This window comes from Tripterygium wilfordii, chromosome 8 (genome assembly GCF_013401445.1).
Source record: "Tripterygium wilfordii isolate XIE 37 chromosome 8, ASM1340144v1, whole genome shotgun sequence".
NCBI classification, from domain to species: Eukaryota; Viridiplantae; Streptophyta; class Magnoliopsida; order Celastrales; family Celastraceae; genus Tripterygium; species Tripterygium wilfordii.
Genome location: NC_052239.1, coordinates 1,337,758 through 1,356,098, shown reverse-complemented (window position 1 = coordinate 1,356,098; position 18,341 = coordinate 1,337,758). Strand labels below are relative to the sequence as shown.

Here is an 18,341-nt window from a genome sequence, read left to right as displayed (position 1 = left end):
TTTCTTCCGCGCAAACTGTAGACAAAAGGGCTAAAGATCCCAAAATGGATCATCCAAAAACAAAAATCCCAAGTTGCCATGTCACATCCAATGAATAAGTGTTATACACTGTTGAAATGTTTTTAGGATGATAATTATGGGGCGAGGATGTCTAGCACTTTTGAATTGCAAACAACCTAGCTAGTGCAGCTGTTTCAGAGCAAGTAATGGAGCTCAAGCCTGAAGATGGTGGGGTATATTCAAATTCAATCATGGCTAATGTCTATGCCATGCATGGAGATGGGATAAGGTAGCCAAGATTAGGAGATTTACTGATGTAAATGAGAAGGTCAAGATGATTGTTGGTTACAACTTGATTCAGTTGGATGAGGGTTGTGCATGAATTCATTGCTGGAGATACCTTGCATGATTGCATCCTCAAACTGATGATACTTGGTCCTTACAACCCTTTAAACCGTTTTTATTATCCAGCACAATTGCTCTCTTTCACCCCATTTTTCGAGCGCAAAATATTTGAAAATAGTAGCCTCTCTCTAGAGTTGAACTCTCAATTCGGACAAAATTCTATACACCTAAATTCAAAGAGATAATAAATTATCACAGAAGTGATTAGTGATTAGTGCTTTTTACTGTGTTCTTTAGATAAGTATCTTTTGACTTCGAGCAACGGAAACATCGAGACTGATGAAGTGGAAACAACGTGGCGCTTCATGAGTCTTCTATGGGCCTACGGCAATACTGTACACTCCACCAACCGACACGTGTCATTTCACTTCTCCTCGAGCTACGTTCCTCCAGAACCACCCCTCTATTCTTTCCTCTCTGTATATATACTGATCAAGCATCTTCTTCCAACTTCACAGACGAAGCTCGAATCTCTTGCAACCGTCTTGAAGTCTAGTAATATCAATCGATCTCACTGCTCCGATCATGTCTTTCAGATCAACGGTATTGTGATCTCCCCTTCGGACTTCGAATATTCAATACTTCTCTTCTTGCTTGCAAACTTAAATTACTCTGTTTGATTTGTTGCGCAGAACTATTGGAGGCAAATGGCCGGTAAGTTAAGAGGCGGCGCTACCTATGCCACGTCAACAACACCGACAACCGCCGATAAATTATACAGTCGCACAGGGAAGCGATTGAAGGGAGACTTTGTTCCTGTGTGCGTGGCGATCGGGATGATAGCGTTGTCCACGACGCTCGGCCTTCACACGGCGAAGCAGCAACTGGCGTACTCACCGACCGTGCGAGTGAGGAAGAAGACACGGGAGAGGCTGACGGAGATTGAGGAGCCTGAAACAGTGGTTCATTGGTCGGAGAAGTTGTTGACCAAATCGCTTTTCAGGAAGGTGGCTCATGTGCAAGAATCTCATCAGTTGTATCATCCGATGCCTGATCCTGTCCATAAAGATGCGTTTGCCCACAAGCCTCGAGCAGAGACTCTCAAGGACCTTGGGGTTGATCCTACGCTCCATTATTAATGAACTGCTTTTGCTTTGCTTCGTGACAATCTGCTCTCTCTAAGCATATTATGTTAGCGTGTTTACTCTTGTTTTCTTTGGGTAACTAGGGATGCTGGAGAGCTTTCCGGATACTCCCCTGAGTTATGATTGTAAATATCCTAAACTAATAGAAGGCAAATATTGTAAATCGTGATGTGGTTAGTTGCATTATCTCAGTGTATATATAGATGTATGTCTCTCCTAGGTTGAGATGATCCTATTAATTGCAACGAAAACTTCCCAAGTATAAGATTGTAAAGTACTTACTGGTTGGTGGCGTCGCGATAACTCTTAACGCAAGTCGGAATCGTGGATTCGAGTCTCATGTTTTCATTATCGTTTTGCGAGTCATATCCTTATTTAGTCCAGAGTATGCAAATATCACTTTACATTATCTTGACTGAAGTCTCAACTCGTTTATAAGAGTTGAAGGGTAGGGTTTGCATGATCCTTTATATGATAGGTTTATTAGTCACTTGTCTGGTGAGTAAATTTCACCTAAAAAGGGGAGGATTATATTTTCTTTTCAGCCGTCAAATGAGCAACCTGGCAGGTTCTGGATTTTCTAAAGGGTAAGGATTATAGGATCTTCTATGTGATTCGGGATTTATCAATCAATTATATGGTGGGAAATTGGGTGGTTTCACCTTAAAAAAGGGGAGGATTTTATATTTTTTCGGCTGTCAAATGAGCAAAGAGGCAGGTTCTGGATTTTCTGAAGAGCCATGCCTTCCCTCACCATGTTAGCACCAACCCACCTTGAAGCTGAAGAGTAGACATTGGATAGCAATACATGTGCTCCACAACTACTGGGCTCTAATTCCTCCATTTTACCGACTGCCAACTCTGCCATTTCTGCATTACCATGACACCTATGACAAATGGCAGGGATATCCCTATAACTGCAACAGGTTGAATGGGCATTGCCCTGATGAACTTTCCAGCTTCAGTTAATAGATTAGCACGGTCAAATAAATCAACCGTGCAACCATAGTGACAGTGTTGGCTAGAAGGGCTGATATTATTGATTTGAATCATTTTTCTTCAAGTAGTTAACTCCCTTATGACTTATCAACAAACTCACCATGTCTGCATGCAGACAGGACAGCAAGGAAGGTCACCTCATTCGGCCTAACATGACCCAGCATTTCCATTTCTACAAACAAGTCAAGACCTTTGTTAGACATTCCATACATGGCAAGCCCAGAAATCATTGTGGTTCATGAAAAAACATATCTTGTTCTTTAACCTATATATATAGAACAGCTCCAGAGCCTTCCTTTTCTATCTCTCCACACCTTGAATACATATCAATCAATGCGTTTGAGACCTCATCTAACCTCGCAGGTTATTCCCCCAACATTCCATCAAACACCTTCAGTGCATCCCAAATCCCAATAGCATTCTTATTGCCAATAGTCCTGCAAAGATAGTGACCAAACCAAACCAAACCAAGAGCCGCTCATTCTCGATTGCCACTAACCCTGAAGCCAATTTGCAATAGAGTACAGAAATGTAAAGCCCACTGATATGGGTATCGGTAATCCGTAGAGTCAGTTTTTTTTGAAAATCATCCGTAGAGTACATTGAATGTACACAATATTTCATTATAGTTCTATGATCATTTCCAATTTAGCGAGGGAACAAAATTATTACTCCTTGACGGTACCGAATCCTAATTATTACTCCTTGACGGTACCGGGCCATAATTTCTTCTCTTATGACTGTTGAACATGGGCCCTGACTAAATTCTCATGACATGGGCCCTGGCTCAACAATCACGGTACGGCAGTTTCCGAGAATGCGTAAAAATTACATCGACAGACCATGAAATTCTAACGTGGCAGACGATTATTGGTTCACTTCACGTGGCAGCTTGTCTCGTGCTTTTTTTGGCTCCGGCAAGGTATCAGCAACGAAAGTTCTATATTAGTCTAGAAGACACTACTAAATATACGCCTTCGTCAGATTTAGATTCAGATCGATCGCACCATTCTCATCAGTTACTTTGGGGTTTTTGCGTGTGAGAGATGGGGCTCTCTCTGCGATTAGCTCTGTTGTTCTTTGTAGCTTTTGTTTCGTTTCAGCAGCTCAGCGCCTCAGATGATGATGCGGTAATGGCAGCTTCTCAAGTGATTTCGTATTATATGCGTCTTAGTGTGCAAATTTGTATTGATGTCTTGTATATTTGTCTATTTTTGTTGTTTTCTTGATTTTATGCATCGATGTTAACATAGTGATTGGATTTGGTTCAGATCTTTTACGACTCCTTCGATGAGACCTTCGAAGGGCGATGGATTGTTTCTGATAAAGATGACTATAAAGGTAAATGTTCTGGATCTATTTACGTCTTCTTCTGTATGTGCCATGTCCATTTTCTGCTTTTTAATTTAAGATCGTAGTCGGATGATACTCTAGGTGAAGTTCTGCGTATGTTACTCTGTTTGAGAACTTGTTAGTATCATCGTTTTCTGAAAACAGTGTTTATTTATGATTGAACTTAGCAAATGACTACTGTTTACGGTAATGTTAACAGTAGGGGCATTTATAAGGTTCCGATGTCAAATGCAGTGTGTTATGGGAAGGAAATTTGAGTGAATTGCATAAGTGCTGATCCAACATAATCTTTAAGGGAATTATAAGGGAATAAAAGAGTTGTGATAGATATAAATTTTTTACTCTCCAATTCGGTAAGTGAAAACATAACAATGATTGTGATGGTTTTCTCTTGGAAATTTGGAGTACAAAACATAGAGAATGCCTAGACCACACAGTAGTAAGGGTTTTGGGTTTATTAGAGACTTGGTAGATTAATCTATACATTGGTAAACCGTTGTCAATGACAATAACAACTATTCTCAAGAGCTCAAACAGGACCATGAATGTAATCATGATTTCAAAATTTTGCTGTGTGTGACAGGCCCTGAGTTTTTTCGTCCTGCAATTCTTAGAGCACATAAAGAAATCATGGACTTTCAACTGATATATCATACATTAGGTGTAATTTATTTCGGATTCCGTAGTTTCTGGATATGCAATGGTTTCCACTTTCCAGATAATTAGGAACTTTGATGTAGTCTTCTTGCTGCTTAAGCAGATCCATTTAGATCATTCCCGTCCAAGCGGCATCTGTAAGCCATAATATCATACTGCTTGCTATGTATGTAATTCGTATATATTGAGGATCTTTTGGTATGCTGGAAGTTGTCAAGCATCTATAGCCTTAGGATCCAATGTGAAATTATCCCTAGATTTTGTTGCCCATGTATGCAATTTTGTTCCATCTATGTTAGATTTTGTGTTTGACTTCAATGTAGTGCGATGTACCCTGTTGCTTGACTAGATGCCTACATAAAAAAATGATAGCATTATTAATAATTATAATATTTAAACTTAGATTCAGTTTCTTTACTTCATTATACTTGTTCTGGTGCATTTGGTTGATTTTGGTATCCTCAAGTGCTTCGGGCAGAAATTATTTGCATATGGTTTTAATATTATGAAGTTTGTTTTTTGGAGTTAGTTCATGTGTGGTGTTAAGGTGTTTGTCAGCGTTCATTTGTGTTTCAATCTAAGTGTCTCAGCTAGTATATTCTTTCCAGAGTTAATGCTTTTGTATAAACATGTTGTTAATAATTGTTTGGTTTTAGGTGTTTGGAAGCACTCAATGAGTGAGGGGCATGATGATTATGGACTTCTTGTGAGTGAGAAGGCCAGAAAGTATGCAATTGTCAAAGAGCTCAACAAACCTGTGAGTCTTAAGGATGGTACTGTTGTCCTCCAATATGAGACCCGCTTCCAAAATGGGCTTGAATGTGGTGGTGCATATATCAAATATCTCCGGCCTCAGGAGACTGGATGGATGGCTAAAGAATTTGACAATGAATCACCTTATTCTATTATGTTTGGTCCTGACAAATGTGGTGCCACAAACAAGGTGCACTTTATCCTGAAGCACAAGAACCCAAAAAGTGGGGAGTATGTTGAACATCATCTTAAGTTCCCTCCCTCAGTTCCATCTGACAAACTGTCGCATGTTTACACAGCCGTTATAAGGCCTGACAATGAGCTACGTATTCTCATTGATGGGGAGGAGAAGAAGAAGGCAAATATGCTCTCGGCTGAAGATTTTGAACCACCACTAATTCCTGCTAAAACAATCCCTGATCCAGATGATAAGAAACCTGAGGATTGGGATGAGAGAGCAAAAATTCCGGACCCCGCCGCTGTAAAGCCAGATGATTGGGATGAGGATGCACCCATGGAAATTGAAGATGAGGATGCGGTGAAACCTGACGGCTGGCTAGATGATGAACCTCTGGAGATAGACGATCCTGAGGCAATAAAACCTGACGATTGGGAGGATGAGGAGGATGGTGAATGGGAGGCACCTAAGATTGATAACCCAAAGTGTGATGCAGCCCCAGGGTGTGGTGAATGGAAGAGGCCAACGAAGACGAATCTGGCTTACAAAGGAAAATGGCATGCCCCACTCATTGATAACCCCAACTATAAGGGCGTCTGGAAACCCCAGGAGATTCCAAACCCAAATTACTTTGAGCTTGATAAGCCTGACTTTGAGCCTATCGCTGCCATTGGTATTGAAATCTGGACCATGCAAGATGGTATACTGTTTGACAATATTTTGATTGCCAAAGATGAAACGGTGGCAGAGGCCTATTGGGAAACCACTTGGAAGCCAAAATTTACAGTGGAGAAAGAAAAACAGAAGGTAGAGGATGAAGTTATTGGTTCAGATGGTGCTCTTGCAGGCTTCCAGGTAATGAATTGGGCTTTCTATCCTTGCAAACTTTGGTTGTTAGAGGCACAAGCTGTCTTATCTTCTCATGATTACTGAATTATCTCTTACCCTCTAATTTATTTCATGCAGAAGAAGGTGTTCGATCTCCTATACAAGGTTGCTGATATTCCATTCTTGAGTGCGCATAAGCTTAAAATTCTTGTAAGTCATGATGTAGATGTTTGTATGTGATGCAAATTATAGAAGTATTAGAGGGATATGGCTTGATATACGGGTGGTTGCCTTGCAGGATATAATTGAAAAGGGAGAGAAACAACCAAATCTGACCATTGGGGTCCTCGTCTCTATTGTTGTGGTTATCAGCACCATTTTATTTAAGATTATCTTTGGAGGAAAGAAGCCTGTAAGTATGGGACCTAGCATTCTAGATCAAGAAGCTCTAATGTGCATTAAACACTAATCTTATCTTGTTGGTATGCGATTTGCAGGCAAAGGTGGAGCCAAAAAGCAGTGGCGCTGCTGCTGAGACTTCCAACAAGGAAGGAAGCAGTGAAGAGAAAGAGGAAGAGAATGAGAAGGAAGATAATGCTGCTGCTCCACGGCGGAGAAGACGTGAGGACTAAACTATGAGAGTGAGGGCTAGTGGCTATGGTATTTCACTTTTGTAGAATCAAGGGTTATAGTTGTTTCGTAGTTGGATTCTTGGCTGTTGGTATTTTTTGTTAAAGTTTCTTTTGAAACATAAAATGATGTATGAAGAGTGTAAATGTGACACAATTCATCGGGTCTCCATATTTTCTTTTTGTGCCTTGAAGTTAGTGTGTGGAGGATTTTATGGGTGATGGTAAACACTCGGTTTCTTCTGTGCCTCCATGTTACTGTTGAGGATTTTTAAGGTAATGACCACACTGATTTGTAGGGTAACCACAGTTTCCTTAGAAGTGATGTCGCATATTTTTGACTGTTAGTTTTGGGTATATATAAATACTGTCTTCGTATTTAAATGCTGTTTTTGACAACACAGTATGCAGTCTGTAAGGGAAACATGGTGCTCTATGTAACTCGGGGAAAATTTCTAAACACACATGCCAGAGAAATTAGACTTATTTTATAAAATATGCGGAACAAGTCGTGGCAAGAGAATATACCAGACCTTGGTTCTCGGTCTTGAATGAGGCCCACGAATTCAAGCCTTCCTCGTTTTCCCTGTCGCTCACTCCCTGCTGACTTTTGTTGCGGCGTTGCTACTAGCTAGAACGTGGGTGGAAGATACACAAAATATATTTTTCAAACTAAATTCCAGTTTCTAAGTACTTTAATTTTAGTAATCGGTTCCATGCGATTGTGCGATATAAAAAGGTATATTAATGCGAAAGGAGATTCTATTAACTTCCACACCAAGATCAAAATTTTCCACGAAGTACAGAATCATTGTGCTAAAATTGGAACACTTTTTTTCGCCATCTCAATTTCTCCAAGTTTCACGTGTTCTGACGGAACAGCACACATGCATATCATAAACACAGACCTTCAACTGTGAAAATATGGAAATGAAAGTAAAGTTTAAAAATATATTTTGAAACAACAAATTTAGCTACTTGTATTGAAACTAGGATACAGCAGCATAACAAAAATAATAACTGCCCCCGACACAGCATTACCAAACACAAGTAAAACGAACAAGACCAACCATACTCTACAGTATAGACCATATACAAAAATATCCGTGGTTCACAGGATGAAATGATGGATATAAGAAAGTTATGACTGGGACATACGGACTAAATTGACCAAACATACTCTCAGATGCTTCTATTTTCCTGCTTTTCCTCCTTGCATTCTAGTATAATGCACAACACCATCACTGAAATACAAGGGTGTTGTTCGATTTGAGTAGGCTTAACAGTCTATAAGCCCATAAACAATAATGAAATCAAAAGCACCTCACAGTGACACTAAACGTTCAATCGACAGCAAAATTGTTTATAATGTCCCCCCATGGAGACAGCAAGGATAAGTTACAGTTCCTTATTATGGTTGTTGTAATAAATTTTATTCCTCCCCTACAAAGAAAACTGACAAAAAAAATGGCACAACAAAACTTCACGAAGTTTTTCCCAACAAACAAAGTTATGATGCAATATTTCCTTGATCTGTTACACTATGAGGATGACCATGCCTATAATTTAACTCACCTTCACCACTTGAAGTTTTGTTTTTATCTTATTTTACCTCGGTGGTCATTTTAGACAACCATTTAGATTATAGTTATCGCCGGCCACCAGTCTTCCTAACAGGTGGAGCCGTATCCTCATCATCTGACTGAACATCTCCATACTCCCAAATACCATGCCTACCAGTACGAGCTTCTTCCTGGAATTTCTCCAAATTCTCGAGGGCCACCTGCCTTTCCTTAGAATCCCTTCTCATCCTTTTCTCAACTCTTGCCAATCCTTCCTGAAAATATTGTGACCTAATCAGAAAAAGTTGCTCAGAAGATGAGCTGAGCCACAAATTTTGAACATTTTATGCCTTGTGTGAATAGAAAGATATGCCACAACTGAAATATGAATATTGCTAATGAAAAGAATAAACTAAACTGCCAACTAAGGACACTGGCAAGGCCCCATGAAGTAAAGGGAAGTGCGTTGCTTGGAAAAAGCAGGGAGAGAGCCTGACTAAAAATGCAAGGTCACTTGGCCGGGGAGGGAATATTCACACAAATATGTAAGTACATCATCATGTTGCATGCTCACTATCCAATCTATGAGAAAAGTTCACATCTAATCAACGAGATGAGATACAACACCGGTACTATACATAACTTTTCCCTACATACTTTTAAATTCCAATTTTAATGAGCATATTTTCCATCTTTAATTAATTTGAAAATGATAATGACTGGATCCTATACTATGAGACGAAGCTATAAGCCAAGGGAAGTGAGGTGTGCTATAATGAATTTCCATCTAACCACCTAATGGCAGGCTACAAGAAAAGACTTTCAGTAGCAACGATCAAGCTACAAAATGACATCAGTGAATAAATGAAGACCAGGAAAAAAAAAATGAAAGATACTATTCAAACCTGTAGCATGGCGGCATTTATGCTAATTTCAGCATCCACAGCTACCAGAGTTACAAGAAGAACTGTTCCAGTTCCCTGTCCTTTGACTTTCCCTCCTGATATATCCCTTTCCTCTATCTTGGCCCGGAACTCTTTTCCACTGTTTAATGTGTGATCACTCAGATACTGAGCTGCTTCAGTACCATGATCATCTTCCAAGTTAGGAACCTTAATATATGCAAGGCTGCACAGCTGAGCAAGACCAGGCGAGGAGGATACTGAGTTGTCAAGAGGCCGTAAATGACTGTAGGGAACAACCTCCTGATTTCCGTAATCTATGTAGAACACTTCAAAGTTGTCTTTGGAGGATTCGACAACTCCACGAGGTGCATTGACAATCTTTAACATTTCAAAATAGAAAACTTCAGTACAACAGACAAGCACATGAATTATTCAAATAAAGTTCAAAAAGGGAGACTGTTTGTGTTCAGCCAAGTGATACATAACATATCAATATTGGATCTATACAAGAAGACTGCAGTAAGGATTTATCATATTATGTATGGGTAGTAATAAAACTACACCGATGTTCAAAAGATAAAAAGAGTAACTTAGAAAACTGCTCAAGCCAATTAAAGGAAGTGAGGACCAGATTAACTCTCTTGACCTGTAATATGGGTGGGTTTTGGAGACGAGACGAGTTCTTTGCAGGTTGTGGCTAGGAATGACTAAACCTACTATGTCATGTCACAAATATAAATTGAGTGCTTCTGCTTCAATTTAAAATCCCATTTGAAGTTTCAAACCTCAAGACAAACACTTGTATACATAGCAATGGCAGCGAAAAAGCGCTGGATCGGTGATGATGACTACGACTTATCTCAAATTTCCTCACATAGAAAAGCAAAAACACTTGAATTATGAGGAATTGAAGCCCACAAACCCCCACAGCTCCCCCAATAAGAAAAAAAAGGGGTAAAACAAAAGTAACCCTCCTTCTTCCTCACTGTGCCAGTGGGTATCAATCGACAAGAAGCATCAATCACACACCCCTCATTTGACCACTGTTTTTACATTACTGAAATACTCTCTTATGTCAAGTATAGTAAAACATAAGACTATATTTTCACGAATTTTCACTGCCAAAATGATATTCGAATGTGCGTGAACTTAGATTATTAATTGTTTTTAGATAAACTTCATAATACATATTGGTATTCTACTATTCTCACATACCGCAGTATAGTTCCCTATTGCGCCTACAACCATTCCTATCTCTCAAGTTTCATAATTTCATAGTTAAAAATGCACGGTTGCACTCTCTTGAGATTTTACAAAAAAGGCTATTCGTTCAATTATTTCAGCAGTAGAATTAAAATGCTGATAACATACAAACAAGGTCGCAAAACAAAATTAATCGCTTGATGCAAATGAAGTACATTGCTTAAGCAACCAAAAACCAGTATGCCAATATTAAGGGAAATGAACTAGACTTTTGCTCACCATAGCTCGATTCCATGAATTATCTGCACTAAATTGAGCCAAGACAATGTCACCCTTTTTAGGATTGAAAGCTCCTATAACAGGAGCTTCCTGGATGTTCAAGGATGCTAGTTGTTTCTGAATGGAGGCCACTTTCTGATCCCCAACTGTCTGGGCATAAAATTTTCCACCACCCAGAACTTCGGTAACAACCACCTGAAAGCAGCAAGTAGGAAGAGTTATCCTTCATTATGACACATGAAGAGATTATAAACTTGAGGTCATGATGTAATAAGCACCTTTAGCACTTCTTTATGTTTGCTTTCAATGGCAGCAGCACCATTGGAGACTTCCTCCCCTTCAACGTAATTCTCCCATATCTGCAACCAATATGTTTCTTCTATTATGATAGTCTCATGTTCAAACTGGGGAAATAGCTTTGCCACAATGCAGGGATGCTTTCTCCTCCCAGCAACTCTTGGTGACAAGAGCCTTTCGCATTGGGTTGCCTTTTTTTAAATAATTAACATGACCAAAAAAAGGATTAAACACTTTGCTTCTTACTTTCAGTTTCTGTCTTTTGGCAGACTGCTCAGCGTGCTCAAGAAGATGAGCATCGGGAATCCTGTCACTGCCAAAGGAAGTTTGTAGCTTTGCCAAGCCAGCCTCAAGAAGAGTAATTGCCACATTGGTCCGTGACTCCCAGAGAGATCCCAAAAATGTTCCAGTTCTATCAACCGTTTCTACTTCAATCTGGCACAAACAAAAGATAAGAAAGCCGCCATTTCGCAAACTAACAGTTTATAAAGAGAGGCTAGTACCTCAACATCTCTCTGCATGATCTTTCGTCTCATTAATGCAATTGCTTCTTCTGAATATGGCTCATTACGCCCAGGACATCTAACACCGGAGAATGAAAAGGCAATGCTGCATGTTTCCTTTGGGATCAACAGTTTGAAACGATGACCACTTAGCACATACTCAACTACAGCAGGGGTCCTCCTACTACGGTGCAGAAATGGCAAGAAATCTCTAGCTTTCTTGACTGATGCCTGAATGAGTCAAAAAAAGAGAAGAGGACAATTTTCAGCAGGATATCAAAGTTGGATACAATTCTACATTCTAGTATCATGTCTCACCGTAGTCAAGTCTGTTATATGCATGACTGGAGGATCCTTGGCAGAATGGAGCCCTTTCTTCCCAGAAATAGCACGTGACTCAGCAGCTAGAAGGGCATCGTAATAGTTTGATCTTTCCTCAAAATCTCTATGTCGAATCACATTTCCAAAGCCACGGGCAACCACCAGCTCAGCAACATTCATCCCAGCTTGCTGGTTGCTAACAGTTGCTGGAGCAGCTTCGTCACCCTCACTCTTGACAGGAGACAAGAGGAAAACTGAACCAAAATCCATTACTCTTGAATCTGCAGGCCCAGCTGTAGGTCCATCAGCCATGGAGACCTTCCTAGAATATTCCATTTGCACATTCACCTGGAAAGTGATTTGATCATATTATAATTAATTTTATACCATATGAAAACCAATTACATTACTTCGAACTTTTAAGTAGTCCTACTTGTCTTCCGATAAGGCGTGTTCTTAAAAACTCTTTAGCTTCACGGGCATAAGGAGCTGGCTTTTCATCTCTGCGAGGGTTGCCAATTTTTGGACACCTGATACTTGAAAGGTTGACTCGCCGCTCTGCTAATGGACTGCCATATGGCACAGAATCATCAGCCACAATGATGCAGTCCCCACTTACAACTTCCACTACCTGGGGAAAACCAGATGCCACAAATAGAAAGGTAAGAAATAAGATAAATATTTAGCGAGATTTCAATGAAGAACTAACCAATTACTACCTTCCCGGTGAAATTCTGGTCATGAATTGCTTTTGAATTTGTAGGTGGGGGTACATAGTTTGTCCAAAACCTCAACCGAGTTTTCTTCGCTTGGAGCTCTGCATTCTTAAGCCGCCGCTTGGCATCATCTTCCATCATGTTAGCACTCCATTCGACATATTTGGCCAAACCCTAAATAAAGGAAGGGATGAAAAAACCATAGAGATTTAATCAGAACACCCATCTGAGAGACATTAAGCATATCATATACAACATAAATTATTACAGGATTGAACAGTGCACATAAACTGATTGGGATTACTTGAGGCTTAGATGATGAAGACGATGATGACAAGCTTGTTAAGTAACTCTGGATATTTTAAGTAAGTTGGCGGTTGCTTAAAAATCCCTAGGTTCTGGGTAATTTTAAAGTTGGAATACTCGAGTTATCTCATCAAACAAGTTTAAGAACCCTGGACAAACTATGCAACCACGTTTCCGTACCTTTACATTATCAAAGAATTTTCCCCATTTAAAAATATATAGTAATAGATAGAAACATACAAGAAGCAAAAAGCAGAAAAACAAAATAATTTGGGTCCAGATAGATAAGATCAACATATAAAAATCAGAAAGAAGTAATGCACAGCCAGAAATAGACCGGAAGGTACAAATTTCAAACAGAAATTAACAAAAAAGAAACCTGTTCTTCCTTTACTGCATGAAACATCAGCACATCAGAACGTAAGACATGAATATTATTCTCTCTCCAAGTATCTTAGAAAAAGGAAAGCACAACACAAAAAAAATTTGGTTTTCCTATAGCTTGGCATACTGTCAGGAGGCTGCAAAAGTAAAAAGCATTGACATTCTTACCAATTCTTAAGATACAGCCGTTTCAAATCATTTGCAAATGCAGGCATTAAGAACCAATTCCCTAACTTTTAAACAGAAACATGTACTGAATCTACAATCTTGGTATGAGAATGACAATGCTGCAAGCTAACATTGAACACGATGCCTAACGACCCATATGGCAATTCCTGGTTCCTTGCATCCATGTGAGTGTTACATAGTCAATAGAACTGTACATACATTGTCCACAAGCTCTAATGCTAGGTCCTTTGCTGCTTCCCCATCAGGATAATAGACAGAACCAATCAAATTGCTGAATTTGTCAACACCTTCTAGGACAATACGTACCTGTAAAAGTCCAACTTCAGTTTAATGCAAAGGGAAAAAAAATACAAAGAATAACAGTGACGATCATGATGGTGAACGTAATATTAAATCATGGCGGCATTTCACTCACATCTCTATTCAAAACACGAATCTCAGTAAAATGTTTGGCTTCTAGTCCAAATGGATCGGGAGCAACTTCATTAGATGATGCAGCTGAGATGGCAAGCCTCTGAGCTGAAGTTAAAGGACCTCGAGGTTCCCCAGAACCATTTCTGTTTTCATCAGAAATATCTGATCCAGCAACAATTTCGGGTGTTGTTGCTCTTCTACCCATTGATGGTGCCTGCATGATAAAGGATCACAGTTGACGTACACAAAAAGATCGATACATAAAAAAAAAAAAAAAAAAAAAGAATGATTTTAGAACGAGAAATCAAACTTGCACCGTAAACACACCTGGATCCCCGCAACAAACACTTGGACAAACTGAAAGTCCGGAAGCAAATAGACCCTGATGGTACTGCCATCACGAACCTGCTCAACAATACCTTGCATGGGTGTCCCCTTGTTTGCCGCTAGTAAGCCCATGGCATCCAAGTTACTAGGATCTCCAATGGCAGAAGGAGGTAGATTCCTGATGGCTGCCTCAGCAGCACCTGGATCCTACAATCAGAAATAAAGTAATCAATGCATAAATTACAGTCATTTAGAGCACCTTGCAACTGCCAGATACAAAGCATTAAGCCAAATATTTGATGATTTCATAAAAGAGATGTACTAAGATTTTCATAAACATCAGGAACTGAAAGAGCAGCATTAAAAAATCATAAGACAAACTTCCTGTAAAGGTATCGGTCAATGAATCCACACATAATGAAAATTACTATGAAATAGTTATCACCTCAGATAATGCATAATAAAAGTAAGGAAACAGCAGAATATGGTTGCTTTGCGTGAACCCCTACCAAAGCCACTCCCATGATTTCTTTGCTATCTTAGACTCAAAATTTCTACATTAGGCATTTTCCCTTGATTTTTCACTTTTATACCATCAGTGAGGATATTAATAAAGTTCAAGTTGACTGGCAAAGGAAAGGAAGAAAAAACTAAGAAGAATGATGAGGTAACATAAAAAGTTTGAGTAGGAGAAGGAATTACTAAAATCAATATATCATGAGTGTTGACTGTTGATTCTATGTCAGCAAAGTCGAACAATTGCCAATCAACAATACTATGAAGCTTTCAATAATTGAAGAACTAGAGTTAGGCACAAGATAAGAGAACATGCCTAACATCACAAAATGATGATTCCAGATGTGATACAACAAAACACAGAGGGTATGACAACAAATCCAAGGACAGTAAAGAGTGACATCTATCTCCATAAATGTGCTGAAATGGTTTCTCCTCATCTTCGTTTTTTTGCTCATCTATGGTCTACTTTGAAAGCACATACTAAAGTTTGAGTGGGGGGCCTGGGAGCAAGATAAACTATCTCAAAATAATTATGCCACAAAAAAAAAAGCCTCAAGAGTGCTTTGCACAAATTTAATGCTGTACTTATTCAGTGCAAACAAAAAGTAAACTGAAACTCAAATACTATGAATGTCATCAAGAAATTGTGTATGTACAGAATTCATTAGCCACAATCTGAAGGACTTTCATTTGTTATGTGAATTATTTGGCTTATCTAGTACATTATGTCATATATGGCTAGAAGAAATCTCACCAGGACCTGCCAAATTAACTAGCCAGACAAACTAATAATTACAATACGGGAAAGATTTACACAAGTATGTGGAAACATATCCTAGCAATTCAAATTTACAACAGACCACAGGGAAGATCGGAGAAAAAAAAAACCTTGCTCCAACGACCAAGACCCTGCTGCTTAGCTTGCTCTTCAAGGCGTAGCAGATCTGCAAGGACAGGACTTGCTTCACCCTTCTGTTGACCTTGCTCCCTGACCTGCATCTACCGGGTTCAGCTAATGCCCAGGAAAATAAAACAAGAAGTAAAACTCAAGTCAAGCACTCTGTGGAGATAAAACCTTTGCCCAGCCTTCCGAAACAACCAGCACTGCAACATTTTTTTCACCAAGATAAACAGATCCAAATTCCCGGTTTATGGATGGAACAGTATATTCCACTTTGAAAGTGACCTCCTGTTAAATGAATATTTCAGTTCAGATATATCATCCCAAAGTCACAACCATCACTGTTAAACAAGTATATTAAAACACGCACCTTTCCAATGCAAAGCTTCCTCAAATACTCTCTGCTGTCCCAAGCAAATGGTTCGTCAACACCCCCTCTACGGGCCTAGGAATAGGATAAAACCAAAGCGTAACAAAAATCAGCCCGTAGTCAAATCCATCCATGAGACACAAACAAACTGCCCTATCTTATTCACAACAAAACTCGATTTATTGACTGCATTCCCAGCCACACTAAATCAAATACAACCCAAGTTGGTAACCAGTTCCTCATCTTCCCATGCTAGACCAGATGTGGAAAATAAATAAAGTGGTGATTCGTGTGATGATGACTCGGATGATGAAAGCTAGATACCATATAAATAGATCTCCAAGGAACACACGCGATTCAAGGGAAGAGCATATAATGAATTTATCAGGTCTTTCTACTGAAATACACCAAACTGCCCCCATCATCATCATCATCCGAGGCTAAACCCTATTCCAAAAGTTTGGGGTCAAGCGAAAATAAACTGAAATCTACTACGTGCACTCATTTCCGCCATTCATTTATATTTACAACATATCCAAAATATATATGCATAGCATAAATGCGAATGTTTCAATAGATGTGTGGTCACAGACTCCTAGGAGGAAAGATAAGATGATAAATGAGATTATTATATCTAAGATAGGAGTAGTACCAATTAAAGACAAATAAAGATAAGTTGCAAGAAAACTGTTCATCATAGTCCCAAAAAAAACTAGGTTTACCAGTCTTGGAGCAATTAGAGATGACAAAGTGACTGTCTTCTCAGGTGGAGGTCCAGGTGTTTTTCCGGTCATAGCCATTATCACCAAGCTGTCCCCTGAGGGAACAGCCTTTACCCGTCCTCTGAGCAATACTGTGCTCCCAGCTGTTGATGTCGCCATCCCACCAGCAAAGATCTGCAACGTTAACAAATAAACGAACATTAGAACTTAAAAGAAGAAAAATTAAATTCATACATTATCTGCAAGACGATCAGAAAATATTTTAGCTCAGTCTTGTGTTTAATCTTTAAATCTTCTGCCTATCCGGACAGTTTCTCTATACAACGATTAAACTATGTCAATAAAATATAATCCGAAGCAAACACCAACATGCAATGACTCTCTCCATAGATTTATTCGACCAGACACCAAAAAAGAATCAAACAGGCCATAAAATCAAGTGAACCAAACAACACAAAACGATGACAACATGAAAGGACGAGAGAACGCAAAATTAAGATCAACAACATATGAAAATCTTCAGATCCGTAATCCGCACCATCAAATTTATCGGAAGCAATCACGAAAATCACCGCAAGCATCAATACAAAACAACATAATATCAATCACTGCAAATGCAAACACCATCTCCGATCTGCGATTCTATAAAACCAAACAAGAAAATCAAGAAACACAGACGAAAACACAAATACAGTGATCCATATAGTGTGATCTATTCTTCGAACAGATAAAGACGTGCACCTGTTTCGAATGAAGGAAGCAAAATTGACACTGTTTGGTTAGGGACGGCGGAGTGAGAGCTGATCACAATGCGCTTAGACGAGTAACGAGATATACGGGAAGCAGTGGATGGAATGGGTTGTGAATATACACCCCTTGTTTTAATACAAAATTACTTAAAATACCATGGATAGAGATCGGCTAGTCAGCCTACAAAATCCCTTGAATATACACGACACGTCACTTATTTTCCGGCTTTGGTAATCTAAAAGAACTCCAGATCGGTATAAAAGCAGCTTTTTATGCTTTACACAGTAAAAATTTAAATTATTTTTGTCAGGGAAAATTAAATGTTTGATTTTATGGAATTCTGTTTGTCTTCTAGCACAAATCACAATTAATGCTTTCACCTAGATAGGCAATAAAATATTTTATTTCTTTTGAAAATTGGGTAATTCTTTTTTAGCAGAGTTAATGTTGAAAGTGTGGAGACATGCTTTCCATTTTACTGTTTGTGGTTATGTTTGCCATTTATTTCCCCCACTGGGACAGAATAGTTGTAGGCATGGCAGTGGCATCGACTGCGCCGTAATTTCTTAATGGGTAATCGATCTATTCATCTGACACGTCGTGGTTACATAGACTAAAATGCGCATGATAAATATTGATAATATTTCCAAAACTAATATTATTAGGTGGTTGTAATTCGCTAAAATTGGTTTAAAGTTCAAAGAACGTTGTCGTTTTAAGACCCAAAGGCCTGAAAAATGTGAGGCCTATAATCAATGGACGACCCACCACAGGCAGGCCCAAAAT

General features: G+C 39.1%; 3 protein-coding genes across 3 annotated transcripts; 2 read left to right on the top strand and 1 right to left on the bottom strand.

Moving 5' to 3' along the window:
* Positions 1 to 794: 794 nt before the first annotated feature.
* On the top strand, positions 795 to 1,747 carry LOC120003785. Its single transcript, XM_038852875.1, has 2 exons — positions 795 to 948; positions 1,038 to 1,747. Exons 1-2 carry the CDS (start codon positions 931 to 933, stop codon positions 1,482 to 1,484), a joined length of 465 nt encoding a protein of 154 aa, XP_038708803.1. The 5' UTR covers positions 795 to 930; the 3' UTR covers positions 1,485 to 1,747.
* Positions 1,748 to 3,395: 1,648 nt separating this feature from the next.
* LOC120003782 (calnexin homolog) lies at positions 3,396 to 7,230 on the top strand. Its single transcript, XM_038852872.1, has 6 exons — positions 3,396 to 3,619; positions 3,761 to 3,830; positions 5,156 to 6,285; positions 6,397 to 6,468; positions 6,557 to 6,670; positions 6,756 to 7,230. The coding sequence occupies exons 1-6, from the start codon at positions 3,536 to 3,538 to the stop codon at positions 6,888 to 6,890; spliced, it is 1,605 nt and encodes a 534-aa protein (XP_038708800.1). The 5' UTR covers positions 3,396 to 3,535; the 3' UTR covers positions 6,891 to 7,230.
* A 729-nt stretch (positions 7,231 to 7,959) lies between these two features.
* Positions 7,960 to 17,702, bottom strand: LOC120003897 (ribonuclease TUDOR 1-like). The gene is made up of 17 exons (XM_038853051.1): positions 17,547 to 17,702; positions 16,806 to 16,979; positions 16,084 to 16,158; positions 15,888 to 16,001; positions 15,701 to 15,805; positions 14,294 to 14,500; positions 13,968 to 14,180; positions 13,751 to 13,858; positions 12,677 to 12,847; positions 12,391 to 12,588; positions 11,955 to 12,305; positions 11,637 to 11,867; positions 11,380 to 11,568; positions 11,115 to 11,195; positions 10,837 to 11,031; positions 9,355 to 9,732; positions 7,960 to 8,724 (listed from the first exon to the last, which is right to left on the bottom strand). The coding sequence occupies exons 2-17, from the start codon at positions 16,962 to 16,964 to the stop codon at positions 8,536 to 8,538; spliced, it is 2,964 nt and encodes a 987-aa protein (XP_038708979.1). The 5' UTR covers positions 16,965 to 16,979; positions 17,547 to 17,702; the 3' UTR covers positions 7,960 to 8,535.
* Positions 17,703 to 18,341: the final 639 nt, after the last annotated feature.